Genomic DNA, 17,251 nt, shown 5'->3' with positions numbered 1-17,251 from the left:
TAAACATAAGAAAATTAAATTTAAAATAAAACGATTGATACAGTAAAACTAGATTACAGTTCTAAAACATAATTCTTTAAAATAAGTATTCTTCAAATTTTGATTATTAACCATCAAATTTAAAAATGAATTAAACTATAAATGAGTTTATAGTAAATAGTCCAAATTAGAAGCTATCGTTAACTTTAAATCAAACTAGTGTCTTACACGTGCGTTCGCACGGGTACCCGTCTGTCTTGCGCATTGGGTTTTAGGGCACTTTAATAAAATAGGGAAAATGAATATATATGTGTAAGTTCATATAATAAGGTAAAATATTTTAAATACAGTAGAAACTCTTTATATTAATACTCGGTAAATTAATAATTTCTCTAAAATAATAAATTCGTCCGGTCCCGACTTGGGCCAATGTAAAAAATTGAAAAACTCGATAAAATAATAAGATAATAATTTTTCGGGAGATCCCTTTATAATTTTCGGTCCTAAGAAAATCATAAATTAATAATTCATAGAAACTGAAAAAAAATATATTACACTCTATTGAATATGATTTAATAGTTGTCTATTTTCCTTTAAGAATACATTGAACACATTTGTTCCTCTTGTTTACATTAACTATACTTCAAAAGACATTATTGATTTCCAATGCATATGAACACAGTAGTTACTAATTTACGTTGAGTCCCAAGGTTCATTGCTTAAAAACTCTTTAAATTAATAATTATTAATTTATCGATAAATTAATAACTCTCTAAATTAATAAATTTCTCCGGTCCTGACATTATTAATTTAAGGAGTTTCTACTGTAGGTTAAAAATACATGTTGGACCTTATAGTTGGTTAATATATCTAAGTTAATAGGACATTAAAGTTTATTGGGCCTTAGATGGTTAGCCTTGGTGCAGAAAACCTATTTTTATTGTTAGACCTAATATGTTAATAGGCCCACAAAAGAATCCTATTATTGTTATTGTTACATAACGTTGGCATTTAAAATTAAAGTAACGTTGGATTCATAACTCTTCAACGTGTTGGCAATCAAAGAGTCTGTCTTTGACATTGTTGGTGTAAGAAACGCAGGGTTGCGTGATAAGTGTGAAGAACAAAATGTCGCAGCCAAGAAGGTATGTGCATGTGTTACTGTTTATGTTGTTTGCAGAGTTTATCATAAGATATTCATCCATTTAGAGGTCGCAATGTTGTTTTGATTCCAGTTCACCCGATCGGTTGGAGTTGCAAACTCCATGGAAGCGGCTCACAGTTGAGAGGATACTGAGTGGGTCACATGAGAATGAGGATGTTATGGAGGAATGGAAGAAACAACATGAAAGATTGAATCGTGTCGAAGATGCCGGTAAAGTTTCTGTAGAGGCTGCCAGGGTTGTTGAAAATAAAGGGTAATGTTATAGTTTAATTTTTTTTTTGTATTGAATTCCATTTAACCTCCACAAAATTGAATGTGTTTCCGGAATAATGAGTTACAACTTAGTTTAATAAATAGTTTGTATGTTATTGTGTTGAAGGGATGATGGAGATGGGAATGAATACATAATGATATCTTCTGATAGTGAGAGGTAAAGTTTATTTATAAGTGATAGGGAATATATTATAGTTATAGGTATATTGATGCTGTTGTGTTGGCATTGTGCTGTAAATGTGGTCTTAATTTCAGGGAAATGAGTCCTATACAGGAAGAGTTCGAAGAAGCGTAGTGGACTCGTGAAGTTCATGATGTAAATAAGTTTTGCTCAAATGTTATGGTAAGCAGTGTTCAAAGTCTATAGTTGTTGGCACAATGGTGTTATACACAGAAGTAATGTAACTGATATTGTATGTCAATGAGTGCAGCATATTCCTGCAGAAATAGTAGAGAAATGTGGGCTTGCCGGAATGTCAGAGATTACCCTCAATGATGTGGACAACGGGTACCCATATGAGTGCAATGTGAAGAAGAGGCCAAAAAAAATGAAACATATTTGTATGGAGAATGGTTTGACTATGTAAGGGCAGCTGAATTGAAAGAAGGTGATAAAGTTCACTTTGTGATTTATTACCCGCCAGTGTTAGATATTATGGTAACAGTGGAGCGCAGTGGTGATCGTTGATAGAGTTGTTGGTTAGGCAATGTTTGTGGTGGATGTATAGGGCCGTTTTTTAGCAGTTTGGTTTGTATGGGATTTATCGTTTTGTTTTTTTTGTAATGGTGGATGTGAACAAAGATTAACAATTATGGCACTATGTATGGTTTTAAATTAAATATTATCAATTTTGGTTGTAAGTTTCATGGAATGAGCCAAATCTGCCATGGTTTTTATGCAAAATTGATTACCATTCTGTTTTAAAATTAAGTATTGTTTATTATAAGTATTGAACAGGATATCTATCAAACTTGATCAGAATAGGGTACCTAATTTCATTATTGTTGGTATAAGTAGGGGTATGGCTCCTGTAAATGGTAGGCTATTAAATCTAAATGGTGAACACACAACAATGGACATATGAATAGTTGAAAATTCAATTTAATAGTATATGTTAAAGAGTAGTACGGTAATATTAAATGGTTATAAAATAGTTGTAATGTGTTATATTATATTGGGATGTGAAAGATCAATTGGGTTATGGGCAGTTAATGTTTTTCGTGAGGAATATAAATAAAACGAGAACTGTTTTGAAGTGATGTAAATGCAAAGAAGACTAATTGAACAATTGCATTGAATTCTATTGGACGGTGGAAAAGTTGCAGGTATGTGAAGAGTCCATTTAGAGTGTTATATAAGTAATGTGTAGGAAGTTTGAAAGCACTAAAAACTGAAGCATTCATCATTACTCTGGAACCAATAGTGTAAGCTGCGAATTTCTGAAAAGATGGAAGGAAGAGTTGATCAAGCAATGAGAGGTAAAGGTAAACATATCATTTGAAAGTTTGCTCTGTTACATTTTGAATTTAAAAGTTATATATGGTTGCATGCAGGCGAAGAAAACTCGGTGAACCAAATGGCTGTGGGGAAAGCTGTCACTTCTGATAACTCTGTGTATGTTTGAATTAGCTTATGTTGAGTATACGTTTTATTCTTGAATTTAGAATGTTTGATAACACATTTATTTATTGACCATGTTGTTTGTTTGTATAATGTTCCAGATGCCATGAACCGGTTGTTGAGGATTTTAGTTGCCATGCAGAGCAGCCTACTAAGTTTCAATATTGTATCTGGAAGCAAGATGTGGCCAATGGGAAGATGGCTCAGTCATGTCTTCTTGTAAGTTATTATTCGTTTTAAGCTTACTGTCTTTCCATATCAGTTAATGGGATTATCTAATGTTGTTTTATATCAATATTGCAGGAAATTCCTGAGCATGTTGTGGCAAGTCGCTGGCTCCATGGAGCAAGGTTTGTAGATTTGCTTGACTGGGAAAGGGAAGTCAGGTATGAATGTGAAGTTCATCATACCGAAAAGGGTCAGATGTTCTTAGGGCGTGGTTGGTACAAATTTGCCAAGGAAAGGTGCTTGCTTGATGGAGACTATATGGGCTTCAGCGTTAAGGATCCCATCAGCAAGGAGATACTTGTAACAATGTTGAAAAATTGAAAATGATGTAAAAGTTTGTTATAAGTATCTAGCTCTTTAACTTTTTGTAATTCTCTGGTGGACTTAGGTCCACCTTTATATTAATATATAAGATTTTGGTATTTAGATGTTATGCTATATATTTTTTTTCTGTTACTTGCATTGCTAATATGCTGTTAGTAATATATATTACTGCTGTTACTTGCAATACTAATATTCCGTTAGTAATATATATTACCGCTGTTACAGATTTACTGTGATTAATTTTTAAAACTTAGGCATTGTTAAAAACTTCTTTATACACAACATTTGTAGTTTTCTCCCTGAATTTCTTTTCTTCATCATGTATCAGTATTTTGATTCCCTTTTTTGTTGTTACTCTTGACAATGCGACATAAATTTGGCCATGTGTGAATACATCTTTTGGTAAGTACAAACCAACGTTATCCAATGACTGTCCCTGTGATTTGTTGATTGTCATAGAATAGGAAACTATAATAGGGAACTGTCTCCTATTCAGTTTGAATGGCCATGGTGATTGGGATGGTGACATGTCCATTCGAGGTATGTAAACCAAATTTCCCAAACCTTTACCACCCATTATTGAAGCCTCGAGTACATGGGCTGCCATCCTTGTTATACACAGCCTTGTGCCGTTACACAAACCTTCAGCTTGATCTATATTTCTCATGAGCATTATAGGTGTCCTAACCTTTAGTTTTAAGTGATGGTTTGGCAACCCTGATGTTTGGAGGGAACTTAGAAATTCTAGCGTGAGGATATCAACTACTGCTGGGTCATGAATCTCAGACTTGTCAACTGAATTTGCGCTGTAGTAGTCACGAATCTCTCCTGCATTGTTGACTGAACATAATTAGTAAAAGCAAAAATTAGATTAATATAATCCATTAAATTATATATTTTTGTTGCTTAACCTTGAATCAAGTTAAGTATATGGTCATTGATCTGATCAACAATCTCCAGTGTAGAGGCAAGTATCGCTCGACTTTTAAGGTAATCAACACATTGGAAATTATTTATGAAATCAGGGTATGTGGTATTGACAATGGCCACAATTGGATCATCGAATTCTGTTATCAGAATATCAGGTGGTATGTTGATTTCGGCGGTGCCGTCATTAGGCTCAGATATTCGGCCCTCTTCTATTCTTAAAAGCCAATCTGAAAACTGTGTTATCTCATTTTTGTCAGTCTGTGTTGATCCTGTTCGTAGCCGCATGTTTCTTGTCAATGTTAATACCTCAACTGAATGCCATATGTAAGATGCATTTATGGCACAGTGTACAATATCGGAACGATTGCCTCTGGGGACGACATGTAAAATCTGTCTGAAATCGCCCCCGAAAACAACAACCTTTCCACCGAATACATCAGTTGAATTTTTGTCTGCACTCATAACATCTTTCAAAGTTCTGTCAAGCGATTCTATTGCATACTTATGCGCCATTGGTGCCTCATCCCATATTATAAGCTTTGTCTGTCGTAACATGTCTGCAACATCATCGTTGAATTCAACCTTGCAAGTAGAATTGTCCATAGTTGGTACCGGTATCCTGAACTTTGAATGTGCAGTTCTACCTCCTGGAAGTAACAATGATGCTATACCGCTAGTTGCAACAGTTAAACATATATTGTGTTTTGATCTTAAAGCAGCTGCGAGTGTTCTCCACATATATGTTTTTCCGGTACCACCATAACCATGAAGGAAGAAAACAGTAGGTTTCTGAGACTCCACAGCGTGGATGATTTTTTCATAAATACCTCTTTGCTTATCTTAGGAACATAATATTGATGGTAGAACGGTGTTAAAATAATTGATTCATAGAATTTCAAAGCGTAAAATAAAATGAATTTAATTGACGCAATAGTTACCTGTAAGAGCAGCAAACAGATTTTCAAATTCTGAGTTCATTGATGTTGTATCATAATTACGCTCATCATATATGAGCCTGTTTCCCAACTGTTCAAGAACATAAGCATCCGGATATGGAATAGGACTAAAATCCTTTAGTGTCCTTCTATTTGCTTGAAGCATTTTCTCAATTTCTATTAAAGTCAAATTTTGTAACTCTTCTTGTGTGAGGACCAATTCTGCATTGATATGAGAAATTGAGTTATAATACTGTTGGTAAGTCATATGTAGGTTGTTATTAAGAAATTGTTTTGTTTGCTATTTTATTATGTCTAACAAACCTGGATTTGCAGCCAATGCTCTTTGTGTATGTAAGACACCATCAGATAATAGGAGCCAAGTTTGTTCCCAAACATGTGCAGGGCGATTAACAGCACCAGACAAAAGCATGATAACAAACAGTTTTCGAAGAAAATGACCAGTCCCCCAATGACTTGCCTCCTTTATAGCAGCTATGTATTCTTTGTCGTCTTCAAGAAATCCCATTGCAAAGTATGCATCTCTGAATGTATCATACTGAATGTTATCCACGGTCCTGATTTCCTCATATGTTGTTGGTCCTTTTGCCACCGTCAACATCATGCGCAGGTAAAACAGTTCACCAGTTGTTGGCAGAACCCATATGAGACGTCCAATGGTGAAGCCTTTTTTCCGCGGTTTCCATTCTCTCTGTTTTTTGTGATAAACAAACTTTGAGACAAATTGACCATAAGTTAATGTTTGTGCCTCTTCATATTTAGCATTTGCCACTAGCCATGCAGTAAACATTGATTCAGTCACACTTGCAGTTTCCAGCACATTTTCCATGCGTGTATAATCTGTATAGTATATAGGTTTCTCCCCAACCAAATGATAGAACATACGTTCCACAGCTGGTTTTCTGCCATGAATATTGTAAGAGTAAATGCGCCAGCATGCTTCACTGGGAGAGACATACCTGCAGTCGAGATATTGTTGGATTTCATCAACAGGTTGATTGCTATTTGTTGAAACTGCTGCTGTTATTCTGTCATAGCCTTTATTGATATATTTGAAAAGATATTTTAAGGAAGTACTCTGATTACACCATTCCATGTTTATATGTGCCTGGTATTTCATAAGAAATCTGGTGTTATGTGGAACCACATGTCTGTTGTCCAAGGTGATACCATTTTTTTTCAATAGTGAAGGTTTTTGATCTTCTCCTATACAGCGGATATCCCTCTGCATCAACAATAGTGTGTTCAATAAACTTTTTGGGATAGTATTTAGAACATCGTCCATTCTTCATACATTGTGAGGTCACGCGCGCAAGGCCACAGGGTCCTGAAGGATAGAAAAACACTTAGAAAGGGGGGGTTTGAATAAGTGTAGTCTAAAAACTTGAACGATAAAAACAATTTGCACAGTTATTTTTATCCTGGTTCGTTGTTAACTAAACTACTCCAGTCCACCCCCACGGAGTGATTTACCTCACCTGAGGATTTAATCCACTAATCGCAACAGATTACAATGGTTTTCCACTTAGCCCACGACTAAGTCTTCTAGAGTATCCTGATCACAACCTGATCACTCTAGGAACAAATGCTTAGACACAAGCTAAGACTTTCTTAGAGTATCCTGACCACCATGTGATCACTCTAATTACAACTGCTTAGACACAAGCTAAGACTTCCTAGAGTATCCTGATCAACACTTGATCACTCTAGTTACTTACAAATTAATGTAATCAATTCTAAGAGTATTACAAATGCTTCTGAAAAGCTATAATCACAACAGTGATATTTCTCTTAACGTTTAAGCTTAATCTCACTAATATATTACAACAGCAATGTAGTGAGCTTTGATGAAGATGAAGTTTTTGAGCTTTGAGTTGAACAGCGTTTCAGCAAGTTTTTCAGAATAAGTTCGTTCAGGATTGGTAACCTTGCTTCTCATCAGAACTTCATATTTATAGGCACTTGAGAAGATGACCGTTGGGAGCATTTAATGCTTTGCGTATTCCGTACAGCATTGCATTTAATGTTTCACGCTTTTGTCAACTACCTCGAGCCTTGTTCACGCTGTGTCTACTGACGTTGCCTTTAATAGCTTCCAACGTTCCTTTTGTCAGTCAGCGTAGCCTGCCACCTGTACTTTCTTCTGATCTAATGTTTGTGTATACAACGTTTGAATATCATCAGAGTCAAACAGCTTGGTGCATAGCATCTTCTTGTCTTCTGACCTTGAAGTGCTTCTGAGCGTAATACCATTAGAACTTCAGTGCTTCTGCTTCTGATCTCAAGTTCTTCTGATGCTTCCATAGACCCATGTTCTGATTCTGCTTTGACCATCTTCTGATGTCTTGCCAGACCATGTTCTGATGTTGCGTGCTGAACCTTCTGAGACAAAGCTTCTGAGCGCTGATTTGTGCATACTCTTTATATATTTCCTGAAAGGGAAATTGCAATGTATTAGAGTACCACATTATCTCACACAAAATTCATATCCTTGTTATCATCAAAACTAAGAATATTGATCAGAACAAATCTTGTTCTAACAGGTCCATGCATCATATGTGCCTTAACCAATTTGTATAAATTGGGATGAACAGTCGGGTCGGGAATTTCAGCAGAAATGATCTTGTCTATGTCAGATGGTGTTGGGTATTTGCTCTGAGGGTGTAGGAATATCAAGATGTGAGCATGTGGCAATCCCTGCTTTTGGAATTCAATGGTGTACATATCTATTAAATTGAAAGTTAGTTTGATGTAATATTTTGGTACTACACAGACACATGATTGAAAAGTAGTATAATTAAATGAAACAACTTACATGCAATCACTTTTCCAACGACATGGTGTTTTGTAATATCATCCATGAGGGTATCAAACTTTATTTTGAAAACTTTTGAAATGATATCCGGCCTATCATGGGGTTGTAGACCTGTGCCTGACAATGCTCTTTTAATTTCAGGCCAATTTGAGTTGCAGGTAAAAGTAACAAATAAATCAGGGAATCCCAATCGACTTGAAATGGCCATACCGTCAAAATATAGTTGATCCATATATCTCTTGCTACCAACAAATGTTGATGGCAGAACAACTCGTTTCCTCGCTTTTGGTGTTCATTTCTTGTATCGCCATCAGTTTGAGCGGCCAAATTATTATATTTGCCCACTCTTAATTTCGATTGATATTCTCTCAACCAATTCAGTCGTTCGGATTCCATCATAGCATAGCCGTCGACTAAGAATTGTTGAAATAGGCGTCTTGAGTAAAGTAGTGTTTTTGCCTCTTTGCGACGTTGTTGTAATCGGTAAGTAAACCAATCCTTAATGCTTTGACGGTTTCTCCTAGTGACCTCAGTTTCATGGCGATATCTGTGCATTATATTTTTCCTGTAACCATCTTCCCCATAAGGAAATATAAGAGGATACTGATAAGCCAAATATGCTGGGTGAAACTCATCTATTCGTTGCAAACCACCGTTGCGGCGCTGAATTAAGATATCCCTTTTATCAGCAGAATCAATGTCTCCCACAATGAGTGCAGCCACTTCTGAGACAGTAGGTTTGTTGTAAACACGGCCATCTTCGGATCTATCAGAAATAAGCCTGAGTTTTAAATCTGTGAAAGAATTTGTCCTTAAAACATCCCTTGCCATTCTAAAAGCTTTGGCATGAACATTGTGCTCATCTAACATCATCTTGAGCTTTTTGACAACCGGTCGCTCGATGCCTTTGTTGTCCTTGTTTATTTTTCGCAGCCATGAATAAATAGTTTAACAAAATATTTTTATAAAACAATTGTGTAATTATGTCTGAGCAAGCTTACTTGAAACATTTTATTCTGTGTTCAACTTTATTGTCCGTGTCATAGATGTATAATTGAGCATATTGCGGAGGTTGCCCTGTTTCTGGCAGCAGTATACCAATTCGATGACAGGTCTGACCCTGCAGTCTCAAAGTAGGGGGTCCTCCTCTTTTAGAGTATGTTGTGTCGAACTTCATTCCAGGGGAAGTGAATGAGAACATTGCGATGTATGTTCGTATGTTAGCCTGGTAGTTTTTACTATCTGAATATGTTTTATTAAATATAAGATCTTGCAACACCTGTGGAGGTTTTTCAAGGAACGAAAGAACAATTTTTCCTCCACGGCAACAACGATAAAAGCGAGGAGTTGCTGTAATTTTGTGGATAATGAGATTCAACAGACATATTATGATTTGAGGTAGATGGATGATCCATGGACTGACTTGACATATTATAATTTGAAGTAGATGCATGATCCATGTTCTGACTTTGACTAACAATGTTGTTTGTATTTTGAACCCTACTAACTTTAGTATTGAACAAATTTCTCAATCTTTTTCTGTTATCCAAGATTATTTTCCTTCTCTTTCTAGCCATAGCCGTTTCAATAGTGGTTTCATATGTTACAGAGGATGTAAAATTATGATTTAAATGGGAAGTGAGGTTGCTTGATCTGACACGGTTTCGATAATCCCTCTTTGCTTTAAGAATAAGCTTTCTCCTCTTTCTTGCAATGGATGTTTGAGGAGCAGTGTTTTTAACAACATCTGTTTCCATCACAAACACAAAAGTAGGATGAATAATAATACTACAAATAAGATTGATTTGTATAGATTTATGCACACAATATGAGATGTATAGCATGCTACTTCATGGTTTTGAATACTAAAAGTTTACAGTTTCTAATTGAAGGGGAATTGGTGGGTTCAAATGTCATGAATGCAGTGTGTCATACCCCAATTTTTGACCCTAAGATCATACATCATTTGCATTCAATCATCAATCAAGAGCACCATTATGAAGCTTTATCTTTGATACTGTGATTATCTCTGAGGGGAATTATCGAGCATTTATAGCCTTTTTATTTGTTTATACTAACCAAAAAAAAATCAAAAAAATATATGTTTTGTCTCTTTTGTTTATATTTTACAGGTGAAAGATCGGGCAAAAATCAAAACAGTGCAAGAAAACAGTTTTTTGAAAATTTGAAGATGGAAATCGATTTACCCCTGTGGGAAATCGATTTCCTGTGCGCAAAATTCAAAAAAATATAAGGAGGGAAGCTTGACATCATTTTGGCACCTTTTTATTTGGTCATTTTACCAATTTTCCACCTCATCAAAATTAATCCCTTCATTAAACCCATTTTACCACTTTTTACCATTTAAATACCACTTTAATCACCAATTAAACACAAGCTAATTACCAAATGCAAAAAGACCAAACTACCACTACTCTTGCTCTCATCCTATAAATAGAGCCCTCTACTCTCTCATTTCTCAAGCTTTTGATAGCCAAAAAAGTTCTTGCAAATTCACTTCTCAAGCTTTGAGAGCCAAAAAACCCCTTGCAATTTCTCTCCTCATCCCTACCAAATTCACCAAAGCTCTTTGTTCTTTCATAAAGTTTGTGAGTCACATCTTGAACCTCACAAACTTTGAGCTAAACCACCATCTATTTCACTCTTTTTTCTTCAATTGTTGAGAGATCAAGATTTGTGTTGGTGATTCTTGAAGTAGATCTAAGTTTTGTTCAAGATTTGGTAATTTTCTTCATCTTTATTCATCCATCATAATGTGATTCTTTGTTGCTTGTGTTCAATGCATCTTTGATGCTATATTGGTGCTATTTGATGGTGATTTGATGGAAAATTCGTGCTCCAATGGATATGTGATCATAAGGTGTTTGTATGTTTGCTTAAGTCAAGTTTTATGCCTCCTAATGCTGATTTTTTGAATGCTGTGTGCAGGAAATCGATTTCCCTCTGTAGGAAATCGATTTCCACCTTATTTTTTTTCAAAATTTGAACTCTGCACTCAGGAAATCGATTTCCTACAGAGGTAAATCGATTTCCTGCTGGCAGAATGTGTTTTTTTGCCTTTTTTATGCTTGTTTTGGCTTCCTACTTCCTCCACTTCATTAATATCATTGGATCTAGGATGTTGATAGGTTTGAAAGAACCAAATCCATAATATTAGATGAATGATATTAATGATAGTGTGAGTTGATTATCTTTATGCATTTTATCTTCTCCTTCTCCTTTTTTCCTTTTGATCGATGAAAGTCTTAATACTTTGCGAATTCTTATGGATTCTTAGTAAAGACTAGATCGTTACCTATTTTCTTTTCGTGCGGTATTGCTTTCGGAAGGCGATCTACATATCGTTCTTCTCGCATGCATTAGCACATAAAGTTTTGACCGGCCTCGTTGTAGGGTGATTTCTACATAAATCACTTGGCGATCTGCTTAACATAGCGCAATATTTCGTGTCCCGAATAAAAAAGATCAAATATGGAAGAGAAATGTATGCGGTTTGATTTAAGACTTGTGGAGGTTTTTATCGTGTAGTCGCTATGATTCTATCAAGCTTCTGATAAACCCCATTGAATTTAAATCCGAGTACATCATTCACTCACCATAGATCTTCCTACTAACTTTGATAACATACTTGACAAGTTTCAAGATGATTATCTTTAACACTTAACAACTAACTTTAATTTCCGCACCTTTACTATACCGCTCTTTATATTACCGCTCTTTATATTTCTCGCTTGATCGCTTTACTTTATCATTTCATCATATTTACCTTCCGTCATTTTTCTCTTTGTCCACTTGGACATAATGTTTATGTTTCCGTTATTTTTCTTTTGTCCACTTGGACCATACTTTACTTTTTTGCTAAAACACTAATAAACAATCAAAATCTAAAAAATACATAAGGCTCTCTTTGGACTATCGGTTAGCTATCCTTAGCACTTTGGAGATTCGGACTTATGGACCTAGTACCCTCTGGACTCAGTCTATTACTATCCTGTGATTGTTCTGTCTGTCTGGCATTGTTCTGTTGTATGTTCATGTGTGCAGGTATTTCCTTGAAAGCCCTTGATGGTTAATTCCAAGGCATTGATATAAGGATTTTACCCGAAAACAGCCGTTACTCTGCCCGATTTTCGTCAGAATCTTAATGTTCTTAATGCAAAGTGGTGCTACTATATGCTTTTTCTAGTATTTCATTCCCTTCTCCAAAAACATGGACTATCATTTGCAATTTCTAGAATTTCTTCCTTTTCTCAAAAAACGTCGATTATCATATGCAATTTCTGGAATTTCTTTCCTTTTTCGAAAAACGTGGTCTATCATATGCAATTTTTAGAATTTCTTTCTTTTCTCCAAAAACGCGGACTATCATATGCAATTTTTTGGAATTTCTTTTCCTTCTCCAAAAACATGGACTATCATATGTAATTCATGAAATATCTTTCTCTTCTCAAAAAACGTGGACTATAATATGTAATTTCTAGAATTTCTTTCTCTTCTCAAAAAACGTGGACTATCATATGCAATTTCTAGAATTTCTTTCTCTTCTCCAAAAACATGGACTATCATATGCTTTTTCTAGAATTTCATTCCCTTCTCAAAAAACGTGAACTATCATATGCAATTTCTAGAATTTCTACCTTTTCTTCAAAAATGTGGACTATCATATGCAATTTCTAGAATTTCTTTCCCTTCTCAAAAACGTGGTCTATCATATGCAATTTTTAGAATTTCTTTCTCTTCTCCAAAAGCGTGGACTATCATATGCAATTTTCGGGAATTTCTTTTCCTTTTCCAAAAACATGGACTATCGTATGTAATTTATGAAATTTCTTTCTCTTCTCCAAAAACATGGACTATCATATGCGATTTCTAGAATTTCTTTCCCTTTTCCTAAATTGTGGACTATCGTATGCAATTTCTGGAATTTCTTTCTCTCTTCGAATATGTGGACTATCATAATCAATTTCTAGAATTTCTTTCTCTTCTCCAAAAACATGGACTATCATATGCTTTTTCTAGAATTTCATTCCCTTCTCCAAAAACGTGGACTATCATATGCAATTTCTAGAATTTCTTCCTTTTCTCAAAAAATGTGGACTATCATATGCAATTTCTAGAATTTCTTTCCCTTCTACAAAAACGTGGTCTATCATATGCAATTTCTAGAATTTCTTTCTCCTCTCCAAAAACGAGGACTATCATATGCAATTTTCAGGAATTTCTTTTCCTTCTCCAAAAACATGGACTATCATATGTAATTTATAAAATTTATTTCTCTTCTCCAAAAACGTGGACTATAATATGCAATTTCTATAATTTCTTTCTCGTCTCAAGAAACGTGGACTATCATATGCAATTTCTAGAATTTCTTTCTCTTTTCCAAAAACGTGGACTATCATATGCAATTTCTGGAATTTCTTTCCCTTCTCCAAAAACGTGGAGTATCATATGCAATTTATGAAATTTCTTTCTCTTCTCCAAAAACGTGGACTATCATATGCAAGTTTTAGAATTTCTTTCTCTTCTCCAAAAACTTGGACTATCATATGCGATTTCTGGAATTTCTTTATCTTCTCAAAATACGTGGACTATCATATGTAATTTCCAGAATTTCTTTCTCTTCTCCAAAAACGTGGACTACTATATGCTTTTTCTAGTATTTCATTCCCTTCTCCAAAAACATGGACTATCATTTGCAATTTCTAGAATTTCTTCCTTTTCTCAAAAAACGTCGATTATCATATGCAATTTCTGGAATTTCTTTCCTTTTTCGAAAAACGTGGTCTATCATATGCAATTTTTAGAATTTCTTTCTCTTCTCCAAAAACGCGGACTATCATATGCAATTTTTTGGAATTTCTTTTCCTTCTCCAAAAACATGGACTATCATATGTAATTCATGAAATATCTTTCTCTTCTCAAAAAACGTGGACTATAATATGTAATTTCTAGAATTTCTTTCTCTTCTCAAAAAACGTGGACTATCATATGCAATTTCTAGAATTTCTTTCTCTTCTCCAAAAACATGGACTATCATATGCTTTTTCTAGAATTTCATTCCCTTCTCAAAAAACGTGAACTATCATATGCAATTTCTAGAATTTCTACCTTTTCTTCAAAAATGTGGACTATCATATGCAATTTCTAGAATTTCTTTCCCTTCTCAAAAACGTGGTCTATCATATGCAATTTTTAGAATTTCTTTCTCTTCTCCAAAAGCGTGGACTATCATATGCAATTTTCGGGAATTTCTTTTCCTTTTCCAAAAACATGGACTATCGTATGTAATTTATGAAATTTCTTTCTCTTCTCCAAAAACATGGACTATCATATGCGATTTCTAGAATTTCTTTCCCTTTTCCTAAATTGTGGACTATCGTATGCAATTTCTGGAATTTCTTTCTCTCTTCGAATATGTGGACTATCATAATCAATTTCTAGAATTTCTTTCTCTTCTCCAAAAACATGGACTATCATATGCTTTTTCTAGAATTTCATTCCCTTCTCCAAAAACGTGGACTATCATATGCAATTTCTAGAATTTCTTCCTTTTCTCAAAAAATGTGGACTATCATATGCAATTTCTAGAATTTCTTTCCCTTCTACAAAAACGTGGTCTATCATATGCAATTTCTAGAATTTCTTTCTCCTCTCCAAAAACGAGGACTATCATATGCAATTTTCAGGAATTTCTTTTCCTTCTCCAAAAACATGGACTATCATATGTAATTTATAAAATTTATTTCTCTTCTCCAAAAACGTGGACTATAATATGCAATTTCTATAATTTCTTTCTCGTCTCAAGAAACGTGGACTATCATATGCAATTTCTAGAATTTCTTTCTCTTTTCCAAAAACGTGGACTATCATATGCAATTTCTGGAATTTCTTTCCCTTCTCCAAAAACGTGGAGTATCATATGCAATTTATGAAATTTCTTTCTCTTCTCCAAAAACGTGGACTATCATATGCAAGTTTTAGAATTTCTTTCTCTTCTCCAAAAACTTGGACTATCATATGCGATTTCTGGAATTTCTTTATCTTCTCAAAATACGTGGACTATCATATGTAATTTCCAGAATTTCTTTCTCTTCTCCAAAAACGTGGACTACTATATGCTTTTTCTAGTATTTCATTCCCTTCTCCAAAAACATGGACTATCATTTGCAATTTCTAGAATTTCTTCCTTTTCTCAAAAAACGTCGATTATCATATGCAATTTCTGGAATTTCTTTCCTTTTTCGAAAAACGTGGTCTATCATATGCAATTTTTAGAATTTCTTTCTCTTCTCCAAAAACGCGGACTATCATATGCAATTTTTTGGAATTTCTTTTCCTTCTCCAAAAACATGGACTATCATATGTAATTCATGAAATATCTTTCTCTTCTCAAAAAACGTGGACTATAATATGTAATTTCTAGAATTTCTTTCTCTTCTCAAAAAACGTGGACTATCATATGCAATTTCTAGAATTTCTTTCTCTTCTCCAAAAACATGGACTATCATATGCTTTTTCTAGAATTTCATTCCCTTCTCAAAAAACGTGAACTATCATATGCAATTTCTAGAATTTCTACCTTTTCTTCAAAAATGTGGACTATCATATGCAATTTCTAGAATTTCTTTCCCTTCTCAAAAACGTGGTCTATCATATGCAATTTTTAGAATTTCTTTCTCTTCTCCAAAAGCGTGGACTATCATATGCAATTTTCGGGAATTTCTTTTCCTTTTCCAAAAACATGGACTATCGTATGTAATTTATGAAATTTCTTTCTCTTCTCCAAAAACATGGACTATCATATGCGATTTCTAGAATTTCTTTCCCTTTTCCTAAATTGTGGACTATCGTATGCAATTTCTGGAATTTCTTTCTCTCTTCGAATATGTGGACTATCATATTCAATTTCTAGAATTTCTTTCTCTTCTCCAAAAACATGGACTATCATATGCTTTTTCTAGAATTTCATTCCCTTCTCCAAAAACGTGGACTATCATATGCAATTTCTAGAATTTCTTCCTTTTCTCAAAAAATGTGGACTATCATATGCAATTTCTAGAATTTCTTTCCCTTCTACAAAAACGTGGTCTATCATATGCAATTTCTAGAATTTCTTTCTCCTCTCCAAAAACGAGGACTATCATATGCAATTTTCAGGAATTTCTTTTCCTTCTCCAAAAACATGGACTATCATATGTAATTTATAAAATTTATTTCTCTTCTCCAAAAACGTGGACTATAATATGCAATTTCTATAATTTCTTTCTCGTCTCAAGAAACGTGGACTATCATATGCAATTTCTAGAATTTCTTTCTCTTTTCCAAAAACGTGGACTATCATATGCAATTTCTGGAATTTCTTTCCCTTCTCCAAAAACGTGGAGTATCATATGCAATTTATGAAATTTCTTTCTCTTCTCCAAAAACGTGGACTATCATATGCAAGTTTCTAGAATTTCTTTCTCTTCTTCCAAAATACGTGGACTATCATATGGACTATCATATGCAATTTCTTCCCTTCTCCAAAAACATGGAATTTCTTTCTCTTCCTTCTCAAAAAACGTCGAAATATGCACTGGAATGGACTATCATATGTAATTTCTTTCTCTTCTCCAAAAACGCGGACTATCATAATTTTTTGGAATTTCTCTTCTCCAAAAACGTGGACTATAATATGCTAGAATTTCTATGGAATTTCAATTTCTAGAATTTCTTTCTCTTCTCCAAAAACATGGACTCTCTTTTTCTAAATTTCATTCCCTTCTCAAAAAACGTGAAACGTGGACTATCATATGCAATTTCTAGAATTTCTTTCTCTTTCTCCAAAAACGTGGACTATCATATGCAATTTCTGGAATTTCTTTCCCTTCTCCAAAAACGTGGGAGTATCATATGCAATTTCATGAAATTTCTTTCTCTTCTCCAAAAACGTGGACTAT

At 34.4% G+C, this 17,251-nt stretch overlaps 1 protein-coding gene across 1 annotated transcript; it reads right to left on the bottom strand.

The window, feature by feature from the left end:
* Positions 1-3,840: 3,840 nt before the first annotated feature.
* Positions 3,841-9,122, bottom strand: LOC131636353 (uncharacterized). Its single transcript, XM_058906970.1, has 7 exons — positions 8,502-9,122; positions 8,018-8,173; positions 6,647-6,701; positions 5,780-6,514; positions 5,459-5,677; positions 4,502-5,359; positions 3,841-4,430 (listed from the first exon to the last, which is right to left on the bottom strand). Exons 1-7 carry the CDS (start codon positions 9,120-9,122, stop codon positions 3,841-3,843), a joined length of 3,234 nt encoding a protein of 1,077 aa, XP_058762953.1.
* Between the last annotated feature and the right edge of the window lie 8,129 nt (positions 9,123-17,251).

The sequence above is a fragment of the Vicia villosa genome, unplaced genomic scaffold (genome assembly GCF_029867415.1).
Source record: "Vicia villosa cultivar HV-30 ecotype Madison, WI unplaced genomic scaffold, Vvil1.0 ctg.001700F_1_1, whole genome shotgun sequence".
Lineage (NCBI taxonomy): Eukaryota > Viridiplantae > Streptophyta > Magnoliopsida > Fabales > Fabaceae > Vicia > Vicia villosa.
Note: the sequence above shows the minus strand (reverse complement) of the source record. Positions and strands in the feature narration are given on the sequence as shown.